The sequence below is a fragment of the Aspergillus stella-maris genome, assembly GCF_047715825.1.
Source record: "Aspergillus stella-maris strain CBS 113639 unplaced genomic scaffold BDV14scaffold_43, whole genome shotgun sequence".
NCBI classification, from domain to species: Eukaryota; Fungi; Ascomycota; class Eurotiomycetes; order Eurotiales; family Aspergillaceae; genus Aspergillus; species Aspergillus stella-maris.
The window spans coordinates 48,796-74,739 of record NW_027396837.1 but is presented as its reverse complement, the minus strand read 5'-3'; the positions used below and the strand labels follow the sequence as shown (position 1 = coordinate 74,739).

At 50.9% G+C, this 25,944-nt stretch overlaps 9 protein-coding genes across 9 annotated transcripts; 4 read left to right on the top strand and 5 right to left on the bottom strand.

The window, feature by feature from the left end:
• Nucleotides 1-155: 155 nt before the first annotated feature.
• pex20 lies at nucleotides 156-1,596 on the bottom strand (the record flags this gene model as incomplete). Its single annotated transcript, XM_073771434.1, has 4 exons — nucleotides 156-298; nucleotides 389-518; nucleotides 623-1,429; nucleotides 1,483-1,596. The coding sequence occupies 4 exons, from the start codon at nucleotides 1,594-1,596 to the stop codon at nucleotides 156-158; spliced, it is 1,194 nt and encodes a 397-aa protein (XP_073626166.1).
• Nucleotides 1,597-1,906: 310 nt separating this feature from the next.
• sec13 (GTPase-activating protein SEC13) lies at nucleotides 1,907-3,517 on the top strand. The gene is made up of 6 exons (XM_073769339.1): nucleotides 1,907-2,026; nucleotides 2,111-2,155; nucleotides 2,217-2,332; nucleotides 2,391-2,421; nucleotides 2,503-2,912; nucleotides 2,973-3,517. Exons 1-6 carry the CDS (start codon nucleotides 2,024-2,026, stop codon nucleotides 3,295-3,297), a joined length of 930 nt encoding a protein of 309 aa, XP_073626165.1. The 5' UTR covers nucleotides 1,907-2,023; the 3' UTR covers nucleotides 3,298-3,517.
• Nucleotides 3,518-3,971: 454 nt separating this feature from the next.
• Nucleotides 3,972-4,459, top strand: BDV14DRAFT_202035 (uncharacterized protein; the record flags this gene model as incomplete). The annotated part of the gene is made up of 2 exons (XM_073773905.1): nucleotides 3,972-3,983; nucleotides 4,034-4,459. The coding sequence occupies 2 exons, from the start codon at nucleotides 3,972-3,974 to the stop codon at nucleotides 4,457-4,459; spliced, it is 438 nt and encodes a 145-aa protein (XP_073626164.1).
• A 761-nt stretch (nucleotides 4,460-5,220) lies between these two features.
• BDV14DRAFT_176938 (putative MFS myo-inositol transporter) lies at nucleotides 5,221-7,494 on the bottom strand. The gene is made up of 3 exons (XM_073769338.1): nucleotides 7,212-7,494; nucleotides 6,802-7,098; nucleotides 5,221-6,746 (listed from the first exon to the last, which is right to left on the bottom strand). The coding sequence occupies exons 1-3, from the start codon at nucleotides 7,388-7,390 to the stop codon at nucleotides 5,606-5,608; spliced, it is 1,617 nt and encodes a 538-aa protein (XP_073626163.1). The 5' UTR covers nucleotides 7,391-7,494; the 3' UTR covers nucleotides 5,221-5,605.
• Nucleotides 7,495-7,625: 131 nt separating this feature from the next.
• BDV14DRAFT_176936 (putative AAA family ATPase GCN20) lies at nucleotides 7,626-10,402 on the bottom strand. Its single transcript, XM_073769337.1, has 7 exons — nucleotides 10,161-10,402; nucleotides 9,385-10,110; nucleotides 9,252-9,332; nucleotides 8,896-9,199; nucleotides 8,670-8,843; nucleotides 8,533-8,619; nucleotides 7,626-8,485 (listed from the first exon to the last, which is right to left on the bottom strand). The coding sequence occupies exons 1-7, from the start codon at nucleotides 10,221-10,223 to the stop codon at nucleotides 7,662-7,664; spliced, it is 2,259 nt and encodes a 752-aa protein (XP_073626162.1). The 5' UTR covers nucleotides 10,224-10,402; the 3' UTR covers nucleotides 7,626-7,661.
• Nucleotides 10,403-12,202: 1,800 nt separating this feature from the next.
• BDV14DRAFT_92426 (uncharacterized protein) lies at nucleotides 12,203-12,832 on the bottom strand. The gene has a single exon (XM_073777866.1). The coding sequence runs from the start codon at nucleotides 12,628-12,630 to the stop codon at nucleotides 12,292-12,294; it is 339 nt and encodes a 112-aa protein (XP_073626161.1). The 5' UTR covers nucleotides 12,631-12,832; the 3' UTR covers nucleotides 12,203-12,291.
• Nucleotides 12,833-13,654: 822 nt separating this feature from the next.
• Nucleotides 13,655-17,044, top strand: BDV14DRAFT_92407 (uncharacterized protein). The gene is made up of 2 exons (XM_073777865.1): nucleotides 13,655-13,836; nucleotides 13,990-17,044. The coding sequence occupies exons 1-2, from the start codon at nucleotides 13,819-13,821 to the stop codon at nucleotides 17,011-17,013; spliced, it is 3,042 nt and encodes a 1,013-aa protein (XP_073626160.1). The 5' UTR covers nucleotides 13,655-13,818; the 3' UTR covers nucleotides 17,014-17,044.
• Nucleotides 17,045-17,560: 516 nt separating this feature from the next.
• Nucleotides 17,561-20,178, bottom strand: BDV14DRAFT_176928 (MFS transporter). Its single transcript, XM_073769336.1, has 4 exons — nucleotides 19,633-20,178; nucleotides 18,447-19,565; nucleotides 18,311-18,389; nucleotides 17,561-18,258 (listed from the first exon to the last, which is right to left on the bottom strand). The coding sequence occupies exons 1-4, from the start codon at nucleotides 20,046-20,048 to the stop codon at nucleotides 18,094-18,096; spliced, it is 1,779 nt and encodes a 592-aa protein (XP_073626159.1). The 5' UTR covers nucleotides 20,049-20,178; the 3' UTR covers nucleotides 17,561-18,093.
• Nucleotides 20,179-22,335: 2,157 nt separating this feature from the next.
• On the top strand, nucleotides 22,336-25,382 carry BDV14DRAFT_176927 (uncharacterized protein). The gene is made up of 2 exons (XM_073769335.1): nucleotides 22,336-23,072; nucleotides 23,142-25,382. Exons 1-2 carry the CDS (start codon nucleotides 22,807-22,809, stop codon nucleotides 24,997-24,999), a joined length of 2,124 nt encoding a protein of 707 aa, XP_073626158.1. The 5' UTR covers nucleotides 22,336-22,806; the 3' UTR covers nucleotides 25,000-25,382.
• Nucleotides 25,383-25,944: the final 562 nt, after the last annotated feature.

The window sequence follows — 25,944 nt, the reverse complement described above, 5'->3', positions numbered from 1 at the left end:
GTCAATGCACTGACAAATGAGCTGTTCCTTTCATTTGCTTTCCTGGAATAATCTGAAACCCCTTGTCCCACTCGGGTAAGTTTAGATGCTGCTGTCTAATGCAACGCTCAATAGCTCATATACAGTGGGTATCAGAATTTAACTCAAAAATCCGTCTAAGCCCAACGGTCTCCATGATTCCAGCTTGCGTAGAGCGAATCATAATCCGCTGACCCAGAATTGCCGGTTGATTCGGTACTCGATGCGCTTGGATCCGCGCTGATCGTCGTGTGAGACGCCAGGTGTCCCGACTCAATATCTAATTATCGAAAACATTGTCAGGTCTCGGAACCTGTGCGACTACCCCCGGCGTGTCCTGTGGTCGGCGTCGCCAGGTATCCGAACTTACTGGTCTCATTGGTTGGAACGTGGACGTAGTCGCCCTGGCCAATAGGCCGCCATGAATCTTTCGCTTCAGCTTCCTTCTGCCGTTGACCTTCCGGATAATACGGGCCACCCGGGTGTAAAGACTGCGCGGTCTGAAAGCTGATTAGCAGAGCAAAGGCCAGCTTGAAAGATCCAAGTATACCAGCGCACGGGTCACGCCAGCCGAAATCTACGACAATCACGGACCGGTACTGACTTCGCGAAATTCATCCCCCTCAACTTGGACCTCGCGGTCTCGAATGCGCCGCATCAATGCCAAAAAATTGCTTTCCTTAAATTTTTGATTCGTCTCGTGGCTGACACTATGTAGTAACTGGCCGGCGGTTCTGGCAAGCTCGTCTGCGTCATTCGCTGCCGTTTGAAGATCTTCCTTGTTAGCCTGTGGTATCGTGTCCGAGCCAATTCGTATCGTTTCCTGCGCCTCTGGTTGGATAGGCGCCTCTTCAGCTTGATTTTTTGTGCTCGAATCGCTAGCGTTTGTTTCAACTTGCGCCTCAAATTGAGATTCCATGTCCGCCCTGGCCTGCTCAAAGGCAGCTTCAAATGCGGACTCATCGAATGCCTCCGTCGTCGCTGATTTGCTCGCAGTTGTCTCTTGCGCGGGACTATAAGCTTGCATTGGGGAGCTGTTCATGACATAAGTAGAGGTGAACGATGGCTGAAACCTTTGGGCGAATGGCTGGTTTTGTTGCGGTGCGGGTGTGTGTTGCTGTTGTCCCATGAACTCAGCGTGCCAACCTTGCTGTGAGGCTGCCAAAGGAGCTGCGGTATGCGTTGGTTTATGGTGAATTGGTTGCGACGGGCCCGAGATGTGGAGGTTCTGGAAATCGCTTGCCCAGTTTGGAGCCTCCGCGGGGTGAGACATGGGCATTTGCGGAGCCGGTGGCATGAAGTGGTGGCCATGTTGTGCTTCCGGTAATGGAGCTCCCAGACCATTGTTCGACTCGAAAGCGGCAAACTCGGGATCTAGAATCCCTTCATTGGGGTTCTGTGACCGGAAACCCTTGACATTATCATTAGCAATAGTGAAGGATCGTCACGAAATAAGTAACTCACCTGTGAAGGAGACTGTCGTGATATCAGTCTGTCCTGTTGCAGTGTTCGGTCGACGGAGGTATGTTTCTGGAGGTTCTGCAGTGCATTCGATGGTCCACACAGGGCGTCACTCATGATTGCGGATAGATGGGGGGTGGTTCCCGTATGCACTCAGAATGATATACAACGTATTTGTAGAGATCAAAGTAATGTACAAACAAGAAGCGGTCAGTATCGTATACTATCGATCTTCTGTATACATGAATGGTTAAGAAGAGGAGGACAAGCAAGAACACGGCGAGCGAAGCATATGAATTCCGAAGGCGACGGTCGTGGGGCAAGTCCGGAAGGAAGCCGAGGCTATATTCACGTGCCGATAGAGATGAGTCAGCAGGGCGATAAGATAAGATTGCCCACAGAGCTGGAGACGAAACGGACCAGCTGGTGTTTTGCTGTTGTTGGGCCATTGTTCGCGATCCTGCTGCCACCACCGTCGCTACCACACTCCTCGATCCTCATATTTCCCTTTCTGCTACCTATCTAGAGCTGCACATAGCCCAAAATGGTATGTCTTCGCCTCCAATTCTTCGCGTGACTCCGAAACGCGGTTGCGGGACCTAACTGACTTGCCTCCCTATCCGGGGTCTAGGCGGCTGCTCAAGTGATTTCAAATTCTGGTCACGATGACATGATTGTAAGCATCATGGCGATTAACGTCTCTTTTTCATCACTTATACCTGACCTCTTCGCCGTAGCACGATGCCGGTCTTGACTACTACGGCCGCCGGTTGGCAACATGCTCTTCCGACAAGACAATAAAGATATTCGAAATCGAAGGCGAGACACACAAGCACGTTGAGACTCTGAAAGGGTGGGCATATATCTGGTCTGATTGGACGGAATGCACTTGCTAATGGGAACCTTGGCAGCCATGAGGGCCCGGTATGGTGTGTTGAGTGGGTATGTTTGCGGAGGCAACCGCCGCAATCGAGACTCGTATATCCAGCGCCTTTAACTAACTCATCACTTTTGGTTTAATAGGCACACCCTAAGTTCGGCACAATCCTTGCTTCCTCATCCTATGATGGAAAAGTGCTCATCTGGCGCGAACAACACCAGAGCTCCACTGCCCCCGTGGGCAGCGGTGCATGGACGAAAGTCTTCGATTTCTCCCTCCACACCGCGTCTGTGAACATGATTTCGTGGGCTCCTCATGAGACAGGATGTCTCCTGGCCTGCGCTTCTTCTGATGGCCATGTTTCCGTCCTCGAGTTCCGCGACAACAGCTGGACGCACCAAATCTTCCACGCCCACGGCATGGGCGTCAACTCCATCAGCTGGGCACCTGCCGCCGCACCTGGCAGCCTCGTCAGCTCCAACCCTGGACCCGGGCAGCAGCGGAGGTTCGTAACGGGAGGCAGCGACAACCTCCTCAAGATCTGGGATTACAAGTACATACTGCCCTTTCTCCCACTTGCGGAGCTTTCATACTAACCTTTGTCCCTGTTTAGCCCCGAAACCAAGACATACACCGTCACGCAGACCCTGGAAGGACACTCCGACTGGGTCCGTGACGTCGCTTGGTCGCCTAGCATCCTCTCCAAGTCGTACATTGCCTCTGCATCGCAGGACAAGACTGTTCGGGTCTGGACCGCCGATGCATCAAACCCCACGCAATGGACGGGCCATGTTCTTGAATTCGATAACGTGCTGTGGCGGGTGAGCTGGAGTCCTAGCGGAAATATCCTTGCTGTTAGCGGTGGGGACAACAAGGTCAGCTTGTGGAAGGAGAACCTACGGGGGCAATGGGAGAAGGTGAAAGATATCGAAGAATAGACTGGCTTGTTCTGAGTGGTTTATTGTCTTTATCTACTTTCAATACCTTTTTCTCTAGTTCATACATGTTCAAACTTCCCCTACTCCTTTGTTCAAAACCTGGAGCTCTTCTAAATCAATCTATACTAATAAGATCATTTTCTCACTGGCTCTCATTTTCCAGTGGTTCTCTAACTATATTATGAAACCATATCTCAGTGTAACGTACGGCCTTTAGGTTGATCCCCGATGCGCGATCTATAACTTAGGTCATAGAGTTCCATGGCATGCTAGAGTTTGCGGAGCAGAAGGATGGACCATATCGCACCTTCCAGATAAAGGAAATAGAACATGCATACCTACCAATTGTGCAAGTGAGCGAACTCGAATCCATGTTTGATCGCTAAATCAATACCGTTCCCATTTCTGCCCTTAATTTTCTCATATTCGCAACTACTACAATCTACCTCTTATTCTAAGCTCAACCTTCTCTTTTCATCAATTATTGCATGACTTCTTGTGACTTTTACTTCACTTGAATCCCCTCACCATCCCCAACCACGTTGTCTCTGCTTGAACCAGCATCCTTATCCCGACAAGCATACCATGTACTGCTCCCAATGGAGAGACCAACAGGTTCAGGTTTCCAGTCAGCCAACCGAGCTCGCATACTCCAACCGAACCCGTTTCGTAGAATGCCTACAGAGGTACGCAATCACGCTAAGTAGTGGCATACGACTAACATGATCTACCATAGCTGATTCAGCATATAGCATACTTCCTACCCTCCGATGCTGGCAGAGTCAACTTCGCTCTATGCTCCTCAGACTTCGCCCCAAAGATTCTACCCGCTGAGTCTCACATCTGGAGGAGATTGTATGGTGACAAATACGACGAGATCACGAAGCGGACCGCTGTGGAGTACAAGATCGAATACCAGATCCGTGCTATCGTCCTTTCGAAATCAGTGGATTTTGGCTACGATCAAAGAGAGCGCGAGACGTACTGGTTAGGTCTTCTTCACAACATGATCGTAGAGGCATTGTGTTCTACCAAGGGCGAAAACAAAAATTACCGTTGTATAGAGCAGGTCCTCAAGAACAGTACTTTTCTCAACAGACCTATGTACGGGTATCTGATGAGAAAGCCTGATGCGCCTTCGGAATTATTCTGCGCGGTTTAGCTGGTATGTCTTCTTTCTTATTCGAGCCCCAACAAGCACGAAGCGGCCGTTGTTTGACGACCACTGACAAGAATCCTAACCGCAGGCTGTCACGCACCTGGCTTTGAATCCCGAACTGTCATCCTGCTGCTTGCAAACCGATTACGATATCTATTCCGTATATGGATGCGCAGAGACCGATACAGAGCTAATAAGCGAAGACCTTCGTGTATCAACGAATATTACTTTGGATATTCGGAACTTTTGGCTGCGCCATCATCTCAACGAGGATGAGAACACTTTCTATGCGTCTTACATGAACTTGCCCAAGCATCTTCGCCCATCTGCACCCGTACCGATATGTGAAATGCTCAGAGAGAAACGCAGCCTTCGCCATGCCTGGCGGGCTATGAATGTTAGTTAACTACTAAACTGACCCCTATCCTTGATCTTGGGAGTATCGAAGACGAGACCATATACTCATACCCTCCCAGCTTGTTTTTGCCCTTGGCCGCCCGATCCAGAGGACTTGCAAATAAGTCAGACCTGCGCCGACTTGAACGGTCATATGAATGAGGTCGAACATATCGTAGGTTTACATCGGTCTACATTAATACACATAACTTCTTAACAACTAACTCTTTCAATCCATCTAGACCCTTCGGTTGAAGGAACACGCGGATTCTCTGAACAGGCCAGATGTATTTGATCAGCACGTAGCTTCATTCAGACACCCGCACAACAAGAATCTCACGTTGTTCCGCGGCACTATGACATGGAATGGATCCTTTCCTCAGACAAATCCTCTACGATGATTTATGGAACCTATAGAGGGTGCAGGCGCTTACGGTCTTTGGGCGCGCATCTGCTTTGTTGTATATACCCCGAATGAAGAAGAGGGGGGTTTCTTCGACGAGGCGTGGCCGCCCACGAATATTTTTGAGGATTTTGATTTTCTCTATGCGTATGAAGGCGTTATTCCTGTCGGGGGCTCACTGATGGTTGGACACTGGTGGGACCCGATACCTGGAGATGGTGATGAGGCCAAAGGGCCCTTTATTTTTTGGTGCACTTGATGATGCAGGCATCTGCCGGAGATGCAGATAACATATCTCTATCTGATTATCCAATAGCTGAGATAGGATTCAGCTCTGGATAAATACAGGTTCAAGACGACCTATTTTTCGCCCTAACCAAACTCTCTCTAACACCCCACCCATTCGCAAGAAGAGCCTTGACGTCTTCCAGATGAAGCCCGCTCATCTCAGGATAAATAGCCCTTACACCAAACCACCCAACAATACCCACAACGCCATAAAGTGCAAATACCAGACTCGGCGACAATAACTCCATCATGGGTAGAAAGGTAAGACCAACAATAAAGTTCGAGCCCCAGTTCGTTGCGGTTGCAAGTGCCGAACCAAGAGAGCGCACGTTCAGAGGGAACAGCTCGGATTGTTGCCAGGGGACGTTGCCGAGGCCAAAGGCGTACGCTGCTGTATAGACGGTAAGGCAGAGGAGGATGACGAGTGGGAGGAGGGAGTTCTCTGTTCCGCTTGCAGCGTCACGGGCTTGCGGCGCCGGCGAGACATCTGGTAGAGTCACGGATGAGAATGTCAGGACGCAAACGAAGAGCGATAGCACCATGACGGGTATCGAGTAGAGGAGGATGCGCCGGCGGCCGATGCGGTCAATGTATACGAAGGCAAGTAGTGTGAAGAGGAAGTTCGTCATTGCCACGGATAAAGAAGTCAATGTTGGCGATGAGAAGGAGAGAAGCGAGAAGATTGTAGCGGAAAAGTACATCAGGCTGTTGAATCCGCATAGTTGCTGTAGTGCTTGCAACATGACTGCTATTGTGAGAGCCCGTCGATTACCGCCGATATTGAACAAGTCGTGTCCTCGCTGTTTGACGCCTGTGAGCCACTGCGCGCCGCTCTCGACGGGCTTTGTCTGGGCAAGTTCCTCCTCTTCCTCGGCGACCTCGGCCTGAATGTCTCGGAGGATTTGTTTGGCGATGAGGTCGCTGTCGGCGTTCTCTTGGTAGACCTTGGCCAAAACTTCTTGAGCTTGGGTCTCAAAGCCTGCTTGAACTAGCCAGCGAGGTGTCTCTGGTAGAGCGACGACGATAAAAAGTTGAACCAGTGCTGGAGCCATGCCCAAGCCCACGGTCCAGCGCCATCCTCCGCTAACGTAGGAGAAAAGCCAACCAACGATGTATGCTACCACCTGACCGCCGGTAATGAATAAACTCAGTATAATAACAAGTCGTCCTCGCGCGTTCGAAGGCGCCAATTCCGATATATACCTATGAACAGCCGTCATTAGCTCTCCCCGGTTTCGTATGAATATGTTGCACCTACAAAGGCGTAACCAAACTAGCACTCCCAACCCCAAGCCCAACAATACTTCGCCCAACGATCATCCACCATACCTCACTCGTAATGGCCTGTATTAGCGCCCCCAGCGTAAACAATATGTCTGCCACGAGAATGACTTTCTTCCGGCCGAGCCTGTCCGCTAATATACCCGCCAGCGGGCTTGCGATCAGCGCGAAGAGACTCGTAGACGACGTAACGAGGCTTTTGTCGGGGCTCGTGAGAGGGCGATTCGAGAGGTCGGAGCCGATCGAGACGAGTGTTGATGAGATCACGCCGGTGCTGTCAAGGAAAGATTGTTAGCAATGCTGCGTTGGATCGCGGAATATAGAACGTAGGTCCAGGATTCCCGGAGTGTCACAAGAAACGGATGCGCGAGAAGAAAGGGTACACACTCATATCCAAAAAGAAGACCGCTAATTCCGGCGGAGAATGTCAGGTACCATATAAATCTGCCGCTCGAGTATTCTTCGTTTATCTTGGGCGGTTGGTCGTCGTGTGGCCGGGCTGATGCCTCCGGGGCAAGCAGCGGTGCGTTGGCGGCGGACGAGTCGATGTCGTCTCTGCTACTCATGGCTGGAGTTTGTTGTTCTTTCTCAAGGCATCGGAGATGAAATTTGACGAGGGCCGTCTCTAAATATACTTGCTGCGGCCTAGTGCGCCTGTACCTGGCGATAGTTGAGTGGATGATGCTCAGATTATGGGGGAGCTCGGAGTTTGGTAGCTCACGAGACCCACCCGTCCGCTTCTAGAAATAGCAGATGCCGACACTATGGATCCATACACATGCACTGGTCTGAAGAGATATGCTTTTCAATAAATCTCTAACTAAATCTATGCTTAACCTATTTTTGAGCAGCCGCAACACCGGCCTCGTCTGCCTGAGCACTGATCTTCTTCTTGTACATGTCGACCGTGCCGTCGAACTTCTGCACTGTTCCCTTGTCGCAGACCCAGAGGCTGGTGCAGACATTCCGCAGCATCGTAACATCGTGAGACACCATCACGACACCGCCTTCGAAGTTCTGCAGCGCCTCAGAAAGGGCGTCCATACCCTCAATATCCAAGTGGTTAGAAGGTTCGTCAAGAACAAGGATGTGGGGGTTGGTGAGCGACAAGCAGGCGAATGCGACACGAGACTTCTGACCTCCAGAGAGCAACTCCATGCGCTGGAGACTGGTCATACCGGTGATACCGAAGGCTCCAAGGTGTCGGCGATACTCTTCATCTGTCTTTCCTGGGTATGTCTTCGCCATGAAACTGACAGCACTGGTCGTCATATCCAATGCATCAACGTGGTGCTGCGCGAAGAACCCGATACGCAAACGGGGGTGATTCGACTTGAGACCGGAAGTAGGCTCAAGCTGTCCAGTGAGCAGCTTGAGTACCGTAGTCTTACCAGCACCGTTGGGTCCAACGATACCAATACGGGAATCGAGCTGAACATCGAGGTCGACATTCTTGAGCAGAAGCTTGTCTTTTGAGTATCCGAAGGTAACCTCCGTCATCTGCACAATTGGAGGAGAAAGCTTCTCGACTTCTGGGAACTTGAAGTGCACAACGTAGTCGCTTTCTGGTGCTGTAAGAACGGGCATCTTTTCGAGCTTCTTGATTCTTGACTGCGCTTCGGATGACTTGGCAGCGTTGTAACGGAATTTGTCGATGAAGGCTGTTGCAATTAGCGTTACGTTAAAATGCGATCCAGGAGACACTGACCTTGCAAATGCGCGCGCTCGGCCATTTGCTTCTCGTATTCGCGCTTGGCCTGCTTCTTTCTCTCCTCCTTTGTGGCGTAGAAGGAGTCTGTTGAATTAGTCCTCATGTTGACTATGGTAATATACAGGGGGACTTACCGAAGTTGGCTCCCTTGTAGTAGTCTAACCGTTCAGAGTGTTGATGCATGATATCTGTGGCTACTTCGTTCAAGAACGCTCTGTCGTGAGAAACCACAAGAACAGTGCTGGGGTAGCCCTGCAAGTAGTTTGACAAGAAAGTAATAGACGGCACGTCCAACATGTTAGACGGTTCTAAGTCAAGTCAGTAAGTTGTTGCAAACACCGCACTGCATCATTGACTTACCGTCAAGAAGAAGCAAATCAGGCTCGCAGAACAGAGCTCGCGCCAAAGCCAAACGCATACGCCAACCTCCAGAGAAAGTCTTCGTAGAGTATTGTTGTCGCTCGGGTGAGAAACCGAGACCGGCCAAGATACTAGCTGCTCGGGATTCTGCTTTATCTGACTCCATCTCTGCGAGCTTGGAGTGAATATCGCTGAGTGTGATGTCGAGACCCTCTCGCTCATGGTCGAGTCTGGCAGCATCTGCTGACGTATCGGCCATAGAAGATCTTTCCGCCTCGATGGTTTGAAGTTGCTTGGTGATTTTCTATTTTGATATCAGCAGGCTGTGATGGGCAGCAGAAAAAAATTGAACTAACCTCCTGGTCCGCAAGAAGACGCTTGCGCCACACGTCCGCATCCAACACGGCTTGGAGGGCAGGAGTGTCGTCACCAGTGATCTATGAGTCGTTAGCCTCGTTATGAGATAGCCATGAATAGAGAAAAGCATACTTCTTGTTCGACGTGGAGAATCGAGATATGGCTTGGAATAGCCACTTCACGGCGACTGAGCGCACGAAGCAGTGTAGATTTACCAATACCGTTTTGACCAACAAGACCGTAACGGCGACCATAGGCCAGCGTAAGAGAAGCCTCCGACAGAATGCGGTTGCCGCCAACGGAGATATCGATATTATCGAGCTTGATATCCTTGCTCTTGGCCTGGGAGTCCGAACCCAGCTGGAGAGGGTTGACAGCCATGAAGAACTCTTCGTACGACATAGCGGCATCCGGTTCGTTGAGAAGACGAGACGCTTCGTACTGCACTGTCTTCATCTGCTTCTTCTCCTGCTTAGCGCGAATCTTGCGTTCTGCCTTCTCGAGTTTCTTGCGGTCGACGCGAGACTCCATCTTCCTTGTTCCAACAGACTCGAGGTCAACATTTCCTCCGGCGAGACCAAGAGTCGAGGACATGTTCCGCTGGGATCCGACATTGATAGCCTGGTCGAGCTTCTTGGCGGCGAAAGGCATTTGTCTGCGCTCTGCGTCGACGCCATCGGATGCGCCAAGGGAAGACACGAACTTCTCTACGAGGTTGCGGATGGTCTCCTCGTTCTGCGCGGAGAAGTCTCCTGATGCAGAGACGAGCAGCTCCGTGACCATGTTGGCGGCTTCTGCCACTGGGGACGGACCATTTGCGTCTGCAACATAGGCCTTTGAGGCATGGGTCAGGTATCCCTAGAGTTTCATTAGCTTGATAGAGTATATTGAGGTGATTATGCACTTACAACAGAGTACTCTGTGATCACATGGTCGAGACCAGGGATCTGAGATTGCAGTTCTGCCTCCATCTCGGCTGGGCCTTGGGGCTTGACGCTGGGAGGCAAGCGGTGGTAAACAAGAAGAAAATAATTCGCCGAGATACTCTGCGAGAAAACACCTGAGAAGTTTGATGGCAAAGGGTGAGCCCGTTGTTACAGCCTCCTCCAGGTCGACTCTCTGCAAGACTTTTGAAGTGGCGGAAATGTGGGGATGCGGTTGTGTGTAGTCGATGTGCCTGACAGCAATGTATGTACTTACCAATGACCCGTAAAACTGCTTACAAAATTCTACACATTACGAATCATACTACCTTGTTCATCGAACTTTGTTATAGTGTTATTTTAGTACCTTCTACGAGTATTTTTCCTCAAATTCATATGATTGGCTTGAAATGGGCAATTATCAAGGTCACGTGCCATCAATCACGTGTCTCTATACAACTTATATTGGTACCGTCAAGACGGAAAAAAACTCGCCTGCATCATTGTCGCAGATGACAAGGGACCTTCCGTCTGCATGTCAAGGCCAGGGAGACCGATGCGAAGCACACTGTCATACATAATCCTTCGGCTAGGATTTGAGGTTGTACCAAGGACAACGATATTGCCAGTTTCCAAGGGGTCAGTGCAATGCTTCGAGTATGACCGCCAGGATCGCCTGGCTATGAGCACCCCTCAGATTTGAAATCCTTTATCGATCAGCAGCAGGCATTTGTCAGTCAAGGCCATGCTGTCCTGGCTTGGCGTCGCTGGAAGGATGCACAGGTGCGTCTTCGGTGCTCGGTTGTCGAGGCGATAAAACCGAGGAGTGACGAGCGTGCATGGTAGAGATAATTTAATCTAGAATTGCTTGTGAATGGCAGGAAGGGGTCAATAAACAACACAGGGTACAAAACTCGGGACAGAGCCATGTCTCAGGTACAATATTGTACCTGAGGCAAGGGTCACATCACAGGGCGGAAGCTCTAAAGCTTCAGCGATGCGAAGGTTTGATGGCGCGCTCCGAGTCGGGAGGCTCACCAGCAAGGAAGATGCAAAGAATGAAGGGAAATGAAACGCTAGTTAGATCTGACAGCAGTCGCAGCAATGGTTCAGTAGGTTTGAATTCAATCAACCAATAGTCGCCAAGAAATGTGTCCGGGGTGTTGATACTCGATACCCCATGTGAGGCTGTGCAATGTGTTGGCAACTTGGCATTGTCAGCTTGTCAGGGATAAGCGAGGAAGACGAGAATTGATTGGTCAAGCGATACAATGAAGCTCCTTCCGATGTTGGAGTTTCAGAGGACCTATCTGGGGATCGAAACACACCGTATCGAGATAGCTTTCGACAGGACCACAAGAGTAAACACCACGATTGAGTTGCAAAGCCAATCTAAAGGAGGTGGACACGGTGAAATTGGCATTTTGAAACGGTTGGGACCAGCCACGCGGGGATACGTCATAATGACGAGAGGGACCTCAAAGATACTCGGCACTGAGATGGAACGGAGAGACACGAGGAAACTAAGGCTGGAGCTTGAGAGGGTCTTCGGTCGAGACTCTGTTCCCAGATTGCTCGCATGCCGCTTTCCCTGGCAGAACAAGATATCTCGACACCAACAGAGTTCAGGAATCTACTTATCTTTCCCTCGCTCTATCATATCCTGCACTGTGATCGGCTCCTGTTCCACCGGATAGACTCACCGCGCTGTCCTGTTGTCCCGGCATTTGGCGGCTTGACAAACGCCAGGCGGCCGAACACGCATAGGTCTACGGTTCGATCTCGTCACAAGCTCTGGGCGGATCCTGTGAGGGTCGGTCTTACCGAGGCGTGGAAATTCGAGAAGAAGTGGAGGAAGGTTTCAAGGCCATACTGAACCATGGGAACGTCTGGATGTTATCTGCTGCTCGCCCTGGTGAACCTGTGGAAACTGGTTATCAGAAACTAAAAACACCAAACACACTCCACGGAGAAAAAAAGGCCGTTCCTGGATGCGATCGTCCATATGCGAGATCTCTTCGCAGCTGACAAGTTCAGCCAGCCAAGTCGGAGCCGAGATCGAGGGAAGTGGGGATGGTTCTGTCGACTCGCTCAACTTCTTGGAAGCTATCCCGCCCTAGCCCCATAATAACCACCGCGATGACGAGGACTGCGATATCAATAAGGTGACGATCGGACAATAGGTTGCATTTGGAGGGACAAATGCGAGTCCGGTTGTACGCTGGTCGATACGAGTGTTCATTGTCCACAGTACATATCGGCGCCATTGGCGTCGGTCAATGACAGGGGGCAAGCAGGGCCAATACTCCGATCTCTTGCTACCCGCTAGCCGACGATGGTGATGTTCTGGACCAATAGCTGACAAGGGATGGGCAAGGAAGAACAGGTGAGCTGAACCACCCCTGCAACGCCCTGGTTTCATCTTTGCTCCAGTCGCGCAAGGAAATCCCTCCATTTTTACGGGCTCATAGGCTGATAGCAGCTTCGTGCGCGCTAACGCCCCCCATTATTGTCTCCTGCGTGACTGCCGCCCATGCTTCAAGGTCGAGCAGTCACATCTGGCCCTGTGTAGATTAACTTAGCTCAACAAGGATGATCTTAGTCCCGCTGTTCTTCAAGGGAAGGAGATTATTATTGTTGTTTGTTTACATCTTGCCGTGAAGAAATATTGGCCCGTTCAGAGGGGGGGATGCGCTGTCGCGGTTCCATCAGGGATTGCCTTGTCTTGCTCGTCAACCTGCCCGGGAAAATAAATAACGCTTCACCTTAAGACGATCGCAACCAGCACGAGTTGAGTGCGAGCTCCTCCATTGATAGGGGATAGTTGCGGCGTGTCCAGCTGTAGGAAGTTAATAGTACAGCGTAGTGTGTACCCTGTACAGTGGACAGGCTGTAGACAATCAAAACATCAAGGTACGTAGACTGGGACCTAGGCCGCCCTTGACCTTGTTTGCCAATAATTGCCTGTCGAGAGATCGAGTCTCTGGCTGGGGGTGGACACTCCTAGCGTGCTCCATTGGCCATGGGAAAGCGCTGGGCCGCTGGCAGAGAGACTAAAGAGTCCCACCTGCGGCTTTGTTGATTTGATATGATTCCTTCTTCTATGCTTCTGCCGCCTCTCTTGTCTCTTCCCTCCAGATCTCCAGCTGACACTCGACTGTCACTTTTCTACCTCTTCTCCCCTCGAGCTCGCCAGCCGACGGGGTCAGGAAAGCCTCCCAAGACCCTCTTTCCGGCCCTCTCGGTGTCGCTGTCCTCTCTCCCCTCTCATTCCCTCTCCCGTTGCTGACATTCTTTTCCCGATCTTCCTCCATTCCTGCGCCTCTCCAAGCTCGGCCCTCCTCCCCTCCCCTCCTCACAGAACACACCAATTTCGCACCCTTCAAGAGATTTGGAAAATTAACCGGTCGCTACAATCGGAGTGGTTTATGTTTATTGGACACCGTTGCGTTTGCTGTCGATCGGAGAGCTCCCCACCAGCCTCATTGACCGAGTACTCCTGTCTCAATTGATGTGTCCAGCCACCTGAGCCTCCTCGTGCATGACAATGCAGATGGGATGTCAACTCCTCCACATTTTATCGATGTCCCTGATCTAAGCTCATGATACGGAGTACATCTACTGTTCTCAGTCTCCTCTGAGTATGGAACATGTATCAACGGTATGTTCTACTCCAGATTGTCTTGCTAGGCGCATCTATCTTCCGCCCATTCTCCCCGCCACCGAATATCGCTCCTTTCGCGCTTTTTCGAGCTCCAACACCACAATTCATTCAAATAAGCTTGTATTTCGAACTGGCTAATATTCAATCCAGCTTTGTGCGATCAGCACCGTCGGTATCGCAGCCACCGGCTTTGCGCTCGGTCGCGTTGAACGTGCGCAGTCTTTAGATCCGACACACCTCCAACACGCTCTTTTACCGGCATCCAACACGACTCCCTCGCTTGACGCCCAATCGTCGAGCCCAGTCACAGCGGCAGAATTACGATCTCCAATTAATCCTAATTTTTCTCATATCCGAGAAGATGCCGCTCTTTACACGGATCTGGAAGGTGGAAATGGACCAAGGAAAGGGTCATTTGCAGGCATAAGACTGCGTCGTCGCGGACAGACACTCTCTATCCCGCCCGCGCTGCTGAGGACTGAAGAACGTCCGCCGACTTCTCCGCATGGCCGCCGGCCATCCTCCTCTTGGATTCGGAGGCTGTCGTTTCAGCCAGAAAAGCGTTTTTCGCTGCAGTCTCCAGACAGTCCATCGTTCACGGAACCCGCCAGCCCAGCCAGTCCAGGCTTTTCTCGTCCGCCCAGCCAACGCAGAGCACCTAACAAGCTTGTCAAGCGACCAAAGTCACAGCATTCCAATGCGAGCCCTTTCTTTTCTCATACGGTTTCTTCTCCATTATCGCCTACCGCACTCCGCAGACCGGCAACGAGTTATCAACGATCGGAGACCTTCAAACACAAGGCAGCTCACAGCTTGGGTTTCGAACCCAGTCTGACTCTAGGCCCTCTCCTAGAGCCCACTCCTGGAAGAAAGCCCTTGGAAGGTGACTCATGGCAACCTTACATTGCTCCCGGCATTGAGGTTTTGCCGGAACGATTGGACCGTAGGTTCTCAACATCAACAAAATCTAAAGACCAAGCAGTGCGACGAATCATACCTCAAACAGACGCCGCTCCGGCGCTTTTTCTGGCTACCGCTATTGGCCAGAATGAAGACTCAGCTAGGACTGGGTCAGAACCACGCAGCGAAAGCCCACCCGTCGCGTTTCGTGATCCTTTCAAAGCAGATGGTGCTCAGTCACAGCAACCGGAGACAAACACTGCAGAGGAAGCACAGACTTGTCAGCCACTGGCAGATGAAGCGGGCCCGAAGTCCCCGGCAGAGCCCCAGGGCCCATTAGACGTTAGAGTGTTCCGCGATGGCGCATTCGCGGGCCATAAAAGGAGGGCAGTATCAACCCCTCTGCCCGACCTTGCGAATGTGGAAGGAGCCGTCTGGGTAACCCCGCGAGCTCCCGGAAGGCGAAACATCACGGATCCCAACGTTTTCAGGCGGCCATCCAGCAACGCAAACGGTGGATTTCCCAATTTATTTTCCTCGGGGGTCATTGGTCCACAGTCAAAGCATCGTTATCGAGATAACGGCCAACGTGTTCCAGCAGACAACTCAGCCTTGTCTTCTCTATATGGTTCCATTCGCCGACGTCCAAAACGCCACTCAATTGCAGCTTCAGATCCCGCATCAACTGTCATAGGCTCTGACGACACTCGAGTCTTCACATCCGGCGATGAGGACGAAACTGACTTCATGAGTGATACCGCTTTCGACTCAATTCGCACTCATATCACCACCGACAGTTCTTGCTTCCAATCCCCACGAATCGAGTCCATCTTCGACCGAGCCCTACCGCCAATCTCCTCTGACCACCACGCGGATTCCACATCTCCGCCTGGTTCTCGCTTTCCTCCGGTAAAGACTCGCGACTTCGAAGCCGAGCCCGACCCTTTTGAAGAAACCACGCTGAATCCCGTGAGGCCCAATTTAGCGGACGTTCACGAAGGAGACAGCGAGATATCCTTCCCGTCTGATCTGAGTGAAAACGATGATTCACATAGTATGGTAGCTTCGTTGCCTGGGGACAAAACTATCCGGCCTTCTCTTGCACTCGGAAAATTCGGTGCACTATCTTTGGATACGACAGGGAACCATGCTCAAGGGATAATGGGCGCTCAACTCCCCTTACGAGAGTCTATTGAGCACGAGTCGAGCGGACCTCAGGACGAATCGCACGATACCTCTCCAAGGATGAACATATTTGATTGGTCTGAGCAATCAAAGCCTGATCGTGACGGCACTGGGCCGGATGGGCGTCCACGGACTGTGCACGGGAAGAATGGGCCAGGCATGCGCGGCAGTCGTGCTATCGGGCGAAAACCCTCAAGTACTCTTCATTACCGTAGTCAAAGCGTCCCTGTTGTGAGGGAGCCCGCAGCCTCCAACGATACAAGACAGTCATCTGGCAAGTTCGGCACTTGGGGCTTGGGTAGCAAGGGAGTCAGTGAGGACTGGGACAGTGATTTTGAATTTGAGGACAAGGACAGGGACGAAGCTGCCACGAACGAAAACATCAATCCGAACAAGGCTGCTGGCCACCGAGGCGTGTTTGTGCCCGAAGCCATCATGGAGCGTCAAGCTAGTCTTCACGGACAATTCGGACAGGTCCAGGAGCTTACTTTATTGGTTGCTGAGCTGAAGCGTCTCCGGCATCAAGCCAGCTTCCTAGACCTTGTTCGAGGTCCTTCAAACGACCTTTGGAAGGAGGCGGAGGGAATTGTTGATCTCGCGACACTTGATGATGACGACAACAATCACTCCCCTCCCAGGTCTCCATCTTCACTCACTTTCAGCTTCGACGATTCGGAAGGTGATTCATCGCAATTAAATGATCCCTGGAAACGCGTCAGTGGAGACTCTTGGAGGGCGTCGGTCTCCGAGAATTCCAGCACCCGCCGCGTTGAGCCGCCCAAGATGACGAGTAACGAAACCAAATCAGTTCTCGATCTGATATATCAGCAACGCCTCTCTCATGACCCCACGAGTTTGAACTCTCACATTCCGCGGTCGAAAAAGCTTCCCTTCGATACGCAGTCTCTCCATGATCTCGTTGCTCGTGCCGGCGCCGTGACCCGTGCGCTGAAGGAAGTGGTTCGCAAGGCGGAGGGGGTTACGAATGGTACCGAAGAAAACATGCATCCTTCACAGCCACCATTCAGTCGCATATTCGAGCATCCTTCACATGATGATCTTTCGAGATTTGAGACCTGCATTAATTGAGGCGTTTGACTTTTCGCCTTTTTTCTCGATGAAACCAGCTTTATACCCCCTTTTCTCAATGTCTAATTGTACAGTTGCCAAAAGTTTAATGACTCATCTGAGCATATGGGACGACATGACCGACAATACCTAATACAAAATGCCCTTCCCTTCCTCACCTTCTTGTCAACAGTCCTTTTCACATACTTCATTTGACCCATCCTGCGATGGTCTGGGAATTTTCTTTCTGGCTCTTCTTCCTCTTTCCTTCCTCTTTCGACTCGCATAAGTCTTATTTTTCTTTCCATCTTCTTTTTGTACAATTGATGGTGTTGGTGTTTCATCCAGCGTCCCAGCGTCCCCGCGCCGCGGGCTTGTCTTGTGTATCTTGGGAGGTTCTTGTGCATGTCTTGCTGTGTTGGTGTTCTCACTTTCCTTTTCTACTATGTCATAAACCGGTGTATGATGGATGGAACGGATCAGGTCTTAATGGTGCATGATAAAGAATAAAAAGATCAAATAAATGATCATGTCTCATGTTACTTTTTCGCGTCGTAGACTCTCGTAGGTCTTGTATTCCGTAGTAAGAATTTTCTGTTTCTTCATGGAATTGGATAAATTATATGTTCTGGACCGAGATTCTTAATGTAAATCTAGTCAATCAAAGTTGTACAATAATCAAAACAGAGACTCGAATGGTCCAACATATACACAAGTACAGATCTCCAAACAAAGAAAAACAATGAATCAAGCGCTCAATAAACAGAAGAATGCATCCAAGAAAATAAAAGCAACCAATGCCCAGGCGATAAAATGAGAAACAGTCGGGTATCTCAGCTTGTAAATGCATCCCATCCCATGCCATGCCATGCAATGCGGTATATCGAAGTGAAAGTCAATAAATGGTGAAAGTGAAATCAAATCTAGTTAAAATGCAGAAGTTTTGTTTTCCCTTGTCATATGCTTTTTGTAGATAGCGCCTTGCTCGAGAATTGATGGGTCAGATTAGATGGAGGGTTAGATGGTGCTCCATATGTAGACAGCTTTCTGGCCGGGGGTATTAAGATTAGTCGGCGTTATAAAAGGATCAGGTACTCGAGATCACTCTTCATCACGAGACTTGGCGGCAACCGTGTACTCCGCAGCGAACTTGCTCTTGGAGCGGATCTTTGAGCCGTGGAGGTAGAAGAGGAGAGGGATGGGCATTAGGGCGGCGGCGACGCAGCCGAGGAGCGTCCCGGTGTAGTTTACGCCTAGGGCGTTGAACTGGGTTTCTGTCAGCGGAGTGATCTATATTGGATGAGGGGAATTAGCGTACCATGTATGGCGCGAAGAGAGGAAACCCTGCGCCTGCGGTAGAACGGAGGATGCTGTTTGCGGCTAGGGCAGAGGCAGCGCTAAGGCAATATTTTAGTAAACGCGGTACGAGAGAAGGATTTGGTGGGCCAACTCACAACATGAGGTAGGTGTCGATGATGTAGTTCATGCATTGCAGGAAGATGCATAGGAGGCCAAAACCTGTGAGAAGTCCAGATACCGTAGGGATGATCCAGGGCGTGCTAGATTGATATCCTGTCCAGCCGAACCAGAAGAGTCCTCCTGAGAAGGCCGCAGCGCCGATTATGGCCGGCGGTAGTCGCCACTCTGGGATGGGAATATCGTTGTTCGCCGCCAGCTTGTTGTTATACCAAGGTTGCGTGGTGATGATGAACAGTCCTCCGAGGAACTCGCCGATGATTAAACCGAAGTAGGGCAGCCCACCAACACCTTTGTTGAAGCCGTGGATTTGCTGGAAAACGATGGGATACGCCGTCATGAAAAGGTAAAGCAATCCGTACAGGAAGGCCATGTAAATGCTCAGTAAGAGTAGTACGGGCTCGTTGAAGAGGATTCGCACCGGTCGACTGAAGTTCTTTCCAATCAGCTCGGCCAGGTCAATCTCGACCTCTTCTTGCTTTGCGTGGATGCCCCAATTCTTGGTCCTCCGGCGTAGTTCCTCGGCCTTCTTGATGAGAACGACTGGAGGATATGTCTCCTCCACGAAGAAGATATCCAATACAAACGCGGCAGCCCCCATGATTCCCGGGAGGTATTCCGTCCAGCGCCAGCCCAGGTAGCTCTCTGTGATGAAGCCTCCGATAAACGGCGCAAAAAGCGGACCCGTAAAGACCATCATGGTAAATATCGTGATTGCAAAACCGCGGTGACGATTGTCGTAGAGGTCAGAAAAGACGGCCGCCACGACAGCAATCGGGCAAGCCCCGAAGAATCCCCCAAAGAAGCGACAGATAATGACCGTTTGAAGATTCTCCGCTGTAGCAACTGCGAACTGAAAGACTGTGAAACCGAGGACACCAATGAGGATAGGTATGCGACGGCCAAATAACTCTGACAATGGAGAGAAAAACGTAGGGCCAAATGCGAAACCAAGGACATATAATGACATTCCTAAAGTACCAACTTCCGTTGATACGCCGAATCTCGCGGATACAACACTGTTGGCCGCGGAGAAGATACTGCTGGTGAACGTGGAATTGAAGGTGGTAAAGGCTAGAAGAGCCGAAACCATGATCCTAAGAAACTACATGTCAGTACAGTGCTGGTGTAAGTCACCAATGGTATAGTTATCGAGATCCTTACTTCTTGCGAGTCGGCCAATTCTGCGGGTGCATAGGATCGTCTGGTCCGGCGAACTCAACGACATATTCTTCTCTCTCTGGTAGCGGCGGCGGGTACGGCTTGCCTGCTCCAAACTCGGGGAGAGGCTTCCTCGAGGTGCGCGTCCTAAGGGTACCAACTGTCGCACTATGCTGGGTGCGTTGCGTTGCGATTCGACTGAGGGCTGTTGGGTGGCGTTCGAGTCCGTAGCCAGGGTGAGTCTGCGCGGTCTGTGTTCGAACCATGCGGTCAACATCGTCTAGAGTGCTCGAGCCGTCATCACTCGAGGAGGTGTCAAAAGAAGAGTATGTCTCAATGCGATCAAGTTGGCTGCCCTCGTCTGAGCTGGGATCGCTTCTGCTGCGGGGGGCGTTGTCGCCCTTTTCCAGATCCATCATTGTTGGAGCGCCGATATACCGTTGTCTATTGTTCGTGATAAATACAGCAAAAGAGACAGACAGAAACGCAGAAGTAAAACAAAACAAGGCTACCTAGTTGACGAGTGGGGAAGATGATGGTATATGTACTCCATCGCAAGTTGAACTTCGGATTTCTTGCCGGGCCCAAAAAAACTTTTAACATTTTAGCTTTGCGCCTTCGACGCCTTCGACGAACTTCTAGCGCTGAGCTATCTCGTTGCCTCTAAAATGAGTCGCCACTTGATCTCGACTTGGGCAGCAATTCGTGTTTAGAAGATGAACTAGGGTCCACTACTAGTAGCATGTCGGCCGCCATACCGGGCAGTTGATCCTGAGGAGTTCCCGCCGCAATGGGACTCGGAGCTGCCCGATTCCTTTCTGGTTCTATGTTCGAGCCTGCGAGTTCCTCGGAACCAATTTCAACTCGGGTTCTTGCTGGGTTTTTCCTGTTCGTTGGCCTGAGCTCAGCCTAGTTCGGTGGTCGTTTGCTCTATACGATCCACATCCGGTTAGGTCTATTCATGCATGCAAGAATGCTGCGTTGATCGTCCGCAGACGTCAACGGTTCCTCAGGTACAATCAGTCCACTGCGCAGCAAGAGGTTGGAAAACTCCGAACATGGTCTTCAAAGATTAGTCTATTATCTTGCAGTATTGTCCATTCCAATGTTTCTAGTTCAAGAGGTGAGCTGAGTTCTCCGGTATCTGACGTCATTCGTCTTCGGATATACAGTCCCACGGTTATCATCGGATTTACTGTAGAAGCTACAATCTTGCAATGGCGACTGCTTGGGGGTATCAGCTACTTTCGTGTGGTCTCTGGAATACTTTCGGGGTTAGAGTTGAGGTAAATGGGTGATTGGCGAATGCATCAGGCAGAGTTCACAAGCCATGGGTTGGGAATATATAAAAAGTTGTACTCGGGCTATACCTTATATACTCGGCGAAATAGCTAGCGCACGGCCCTGTCGCGATTACACAAAACCCACAAACTAGAAGCAAAGCATTCAACATAACCTCCAATGCTACTCACATGAAAATATCTACCTTTTACCTCTATACATATAGGTATAGCTTATTGGCCCGTAGCACGTGAGGTTGAGCCGCGAAGTGCAAATGGGATCTGAAAGTTGAGCATGCCTTGATCGACCTTCCATGGAGTAACTACCTGTTCAAATTAGCAGGAACTATTGTTTCAAGCACGAAGAACTCCTGCTAGTCCGTACTCCGTGAATGGACCCTGATGGGTGCCCAAAGGATGAGGCAGACAAAGAGGAGATAGGAAAACAATTTGACAGAGGGTTCATCTAGTGGCTTATCTATGATTTCGGGGATGCGCACCTATAATCAATAGTTCACTTGTAATTATAGAACGGTTATCTCTAACATCTCGCCGAAGCCAAGAGCGGGTCGAGAGTTTCTGAGAAACAAGCAGCGTGGCGCGCTAGCGTCTCAAGTTTGATTGAGCTGCATGGATCATCAGGGCACGAGTCACGGCCTCCAGCTCCAGGTCTGTTGTATACTCAAGTGTCACCGTCATCGACATGTCGAGTAGTGATATTAATAGGATGAACCTGTTTCTCAAGCTCTCAGGCGAGGATGGTAATGACCTGTAAGTTTATTACTGTCAGTATGGAGATTGTGGATGATCGAGCACAAGAGCAGTTAAGATCACTGAGGAGACTCCGCTGTCGAAGGATTCGAGCATTTCTTCCAGCCCGTTGATTGGCCACGATAAAGGGGTACCTGACGCTAGACCATTTCTGGCAGAGGCTTCTCAGGGGACGGGTTCCAGCCTGAGACCTTGGCGCCTTGCTTCTTTGCATCAAGGGACTCGTTCTGATGCAGGGGAAAGGGCAGAGACACTGCGGTGTGATTGAGAAAGGAGGATGGACAGGCAGATATAAGGCACATGCTCCTTGAATATGGCGCAGTCTGTTTATCTGAAGGAAGCTATCCGCAGTAACAGAGGGGAAGTGGGCCCAGAGTAATTATTCCAGCGTCCATTTATCAATGGTCCATCACTCAGGGGTTAAGTCAATTTAGAAGCAACCAAAGGGCTCGGCTTCGCCCCGTCCACAGAGTCTTGCGAGTGAGAAGCTCAAAACCCTGAACAAGAGATGGAGCCAAACCATGACAGCCCAATCAAAACGTAAATTGAGGGCCGGCTGAACAGCGAGTAGAGATCCTTACAGGAGGAAAGGCACAATCTGCAAGCCCCCACCGGCGCAGGCTATCAGCAAGTCACAGTCTTCTAGACCGCCATTAGCAGACCTGACTAGACCCCAATGGGGCGCTGCCCTGGCCGCGGTCGCTCACGCTTTCTCCTCTCCCGTCGCTCTCGCGCCTCATCTCTTCTCCTCTCTCTTCCTTTTACTCTTCCACCTCACCTTTCCTTCCCCTCGTCGCTCCTTTATCGACTTCCGGATATTGTCCTTTCAATATCCTGCCACTCTTTTCAACCTTCACCTGGCCGCTGGCCGCCACTCGTTCGTGGAACTTCTCGAAGTTCCGTTCACTCCTTTCTAAGCGTCTAATCCATCTCGGCATCAATCGTCCTGTTCTCCTGTTCAATTTAATTACCGCATCTCGCTGCACGACGATAAAGCACCCCGCATACGATCAATTGTCTTTCTGGAACCGATGATCCCGTGCCTCTAACTCGTACGACCAGTCAGTCTGTTCATTTTACATGTTTGATCTTTGTGTCTCTGCCAACTGAGGCTGGGCAATCGATCATGCATCGACACCATCACCAGCATCAACATCGCCATGGCGAGTACCTGGGAGTCCGCGCTGTTTCTCTCGACGAAGATGTCATGCCACGCAACCGCCCACCACATTTACTCATGCCTGAAACCCCAACCTTGGTGAAAAGAGTCCCAAGGCCTACGGAAGATTCAGACCGTGTCGAAACCTGTGCGCCTGGAGATGACTCTTCCCGTTGTGAGAAGAACACTAGTACGGCTAGCAACACCACGTTGCCCGTTGTGTTAGGAGCGGTGTATGTTCTACCCAAACCCCGTAATAATACCCAGTATCTGTCCAGCTCTTGAGTCTAACCGACTGGTAGTATTCCAATCGTCTGTGCCATCATCGTCTTGATCTTTCTCCACCGACGGAATCTCAAGAAACTCCGGAATGAAGATGCCAATGATAGGCATAAATCTCTTGACTTTGGAATGGATCTACCTTCGGGTGGTGGTAGATCTGGGATGCAGGAGAAGGACGGTCGGACCAATCACATGAAGGGAATCTCCCTTGACATTGGACCCAGCCCCTACATGCTACCACCGAGCATGCGAGGATCAAGGGAGTCGATGAACTCCGTACCACGATCAGTCATGGCAGATGATGACAAGTTCCGGCAAGCTGTTCAGGTCTACTTTCCCAATGATGCTCAATCCATGCGATCGCAGCGAAAAGGCTATGATGACGCGGCAAGCGTCGCTGGCTCAACGCGAAGGGGCGCTTATGGCGACGATATGAACCAAGGACTTCTAGGCAATGCTCAACGAATCTCGCGCTCGTCTCCGCCTCTCTACAACCCGTCTAGTGAACCGAACTCACAACACCAAAGCCCGGTCGAGCAATCCCAGGTGCACGACAAGGGTTTTGAGCTGAACCTGCCAAGGAGCCCTAGCCCTGTCCATGTACCGGGATTGACACCGATCAATGAGTCGTCGGAGAGTGGCAAAGGGGCAAATGTGTCTTCGACATCCTCTACACCGCTGCAGACCCCTCCGGAGCACCAGTTTAACTTCCAACAATATGATGCGCCTTCTACTCATGCCGAACCTCATAGTGCTACCCTGAATGACACTCCAATCCTGATGCCTCGGATCTCTTTCCCTTCAACCGATGCTGGTAGCGACTATGGTGACAAGAGGACGTCCAACCGGTCGTTCAACCGTGCTTCCATGTTGCCGGCATTGAACATCGAGAAGGCTGAATTTGGACCTGTTCAAGAGGAAAGTCATGAGCAAGCTCAAGTGCCTCCGGTACCAGAGGATCCGCCTGCTTCTAACCTGAAGCTCGATCCCCGTCGTGATACCCGCCGCATGACTATGGGCCTGCGCCCCTTGCCGCCAGATGATCCTGCTGATAACCCCGAGCAACGTGCTAATCGCATTCGATCGTTCTACAAGGAATACTTTGACGAAAGTAAAGCTGGGCAAAGGGAGACGTACTATGAGGACTATGCCGCCGATTATTACGATGACGACTATACGTACGACCCAGTAACTGGGGAGTACTTCGATGCAGTCCCTGCCCCATATGCCGAGCCTGTGACTCGTCGTGCCATGACTCCTCCGCCTCGTGCACCTCCCCGTTTCCAAGGCGCAGCTCGCCATATGGCCTCGGGGTCAATTGGTGGCTACAGCGAAAGCTTCCGCTCGCCTGGTCCGCGTGCTTTCTCCTCGGCCTCAGCCCGCTTCCCTGGCCCTCGTGCACCACGCAGACCAGCGCCACCGCCAGCGCCTCTCACCATCCTTCCCTCCCCTCATCTGTTGAAGGATGATTCCATTATGTCGGCCATCGAATTTGCACCTGGTTCGAGCTTCAGAGATCAACAGGACGGTCGCTCAGAAACACCACTCGGCGGACTACGACCATACAGTCCAACAGTCCGAGCCCACACCCCTCTTGCTTCGGTTTTCGACGATTTGGCGCCTATGCCCAGCCCGCATGCGTTACGAAAGTCAGGCGCTTTTGGCAATTTGGACTTTGCTCCTCCACCTCGATTCAAGACCCAGGATACCATGAGTGAAACTGGTAGCATCCGCAGCACGCGGACAGGAGTCTCAGCAGCGCACTTGAACAATATTCGCAACGGTGCTTACCGTGTCAGCCGTTTGCCCCCGGAAACTGTTGGTACCAAGGATGACTTGATGTCGAACCTTCGTCCTACATGGGATATGCGGCAATAGATGTCGAAACCTTGTAACGATTTCCCACTGTATTTTGGAGTTCACATACCATATTACGATCTATCTTGCTCCTCTTGTGAAATCTGGGTTACTGGTAACTTATTCACACCCCATCTCGTACATAGCATACAAGAGGCTGGTTTGCTCGCTTTTTGACATTTTCACTTTATTCTTGTAAATTAACTACCAGGAGTCAGATATAAACGGTTCGTCATTGCTATTTTCTTTTGGTGTGCAGGCCAACATGGTTCGTCCTGAATGCATGTCTTCGCCATTTGGACTTTTTGCTTGGAGGAATCTACTATCGCTTATCTTGCTTTCAAATTCAACCTATGGCTGCTCTCGAAGAGCGAGAACGCCACAATTGATCTTCTCTTCCCTGCAATCTTTCATGCACAAATCTACAGACGGTAAATTTTCGGACATTTTCATCCATGAACCAGCACAGCCACTGCGTGTGGGGGACCATGGGCGAGACATTGATGGATGAACTTCCATGGATAAACTCGAGCCACGTTGTCTGGATGCCCTATCACCGCACGCCTCAACCTTTGGTACAGATTGCCGGGGTCTTGAATCTTGAACTCTGGCCTCCACCCGCAATGGCTGAGCAGGATAAAATTCGTTAGACTCGGTACCGGCCTTTTGCATCTTTGCATAAACCCTGGTTCTTCCCGATTTCCCACAACCGCTGGTCGTCCCAAAAGTACAGCGTATATACAGGGTATTACAGTTTCCAGCAGATCTATGACAAGTCTCTTTTCCAAGACTCGGTGCCCTTTGTTCCTGCAGGAAGCTACCAGCACGGTCGGGTTGCCTGTAAAGGACCTGTGTACGGAGTAAAGGTATCACAAAGTGAACCAGCGAGGAGATTATTGATGATGATCGAAAGGCGATCGATCACGGCATCGACGTATCTGGACGAGTAGTGGTGCCTTAGGTTCG

Coding starts and splice junctions, on each gene's coding strand:
- sec13 (XM_073769339.1), top strand. Junction 2,333..2,390: donor CACGTTGAGACTCTGAAAGG/GTGGGCATATAT, acceptor GAACCTTGGCAG/CCATGAGGGCCCGGTATGGT. Junction 2,422..2,502: donor CGGTATGGTGTGTTGAGTGG/GTATGTTTGCGG, acceptor TTGGTTTAATAG/GCACACCCTAAGTTCGGCAC.
- BDV14DRAFT_176938 (XM_073769338.1), bottom strand. CDS start 7,390: ATGAGTAGCAGAGACGACATCGACTCGTCCGCCGCCAACGCACCGCTG. Junction 7,099..7,211: donor GGTCTTCTTTTTGGATATGA/GTGTGTACCCTT, acceptor TTTCCTTGACAG/CACCGGCGTGATCTCATCAA. Junction 6,747..6,801: donor GCTAGTTTGGTTACGCCTTT/GTAGGTGCAACA, acceptor GGCTGTTCATAG/GTATATATCGGAATTGGCGC.
- BDV14DRAFT_176936 (XM_073769337.1), bottom strand. CDS start 10,223: ATGGAGGCAGAACTGCAATCTCAGATCCCTGGTCTCGACCATGTGATC. Junction 9,333..9,384: donor TTCTCCACGTCGAACAAGAA/GTATGCTTTTCT, acceptor AACGACTCATAG/ATCACTGGTGACGACACTCC. Junction 8,620..8,669: donor CTACAAGGGAGCCAACTTCG/GTAAGTCCCCCT, acceptor CTAATTCAACAG/ACTCCTTCTACGCCACAAAG.
- BDV14DRAFT_92426 (XM_073777866.1), bottom strand. CDS start 12,630: ATGGAGGGATTTCCTTGCGCGACTGGAGCAAAGATGAAACCAGGGCGT.
- BDV14DRAFT_176928 (XM_073769336.1), bottom strand. CDS start 20,048: ATGATGGATCTGGAAAAGGGCGACAACGCCCCCCGCAGCAGAAGCGAT. Junction 19,566..19,632: donor AATTGGCCGACTCGCAAGAA/GTAAGGATCTCG, acceptor GTAGTTTCTTAG/GATCATGGTTTCGGCTCTTC. Junction 18,259..18,310: donor CTCTCTTCGCGCCATACATG/GTACGCTAATTC, acceptor ACAGAAACCCAG/TTCAACGCCCTAGGCGTAAA.
- BDV14DRAFT_176927 (XM_073769335.1), top strand. CDS start 22,807: ATGCATCGACACCATCACCAGCATCAACATCGCCATGGCGAGTACCTG. Junction 23,073..23,141: donor CCCGTTGTGTTAGGAGCGGT/GTATGTTCTACC, acceptor ACCGACTGGTAG/TATTCCAATCGTCTGTGCCA.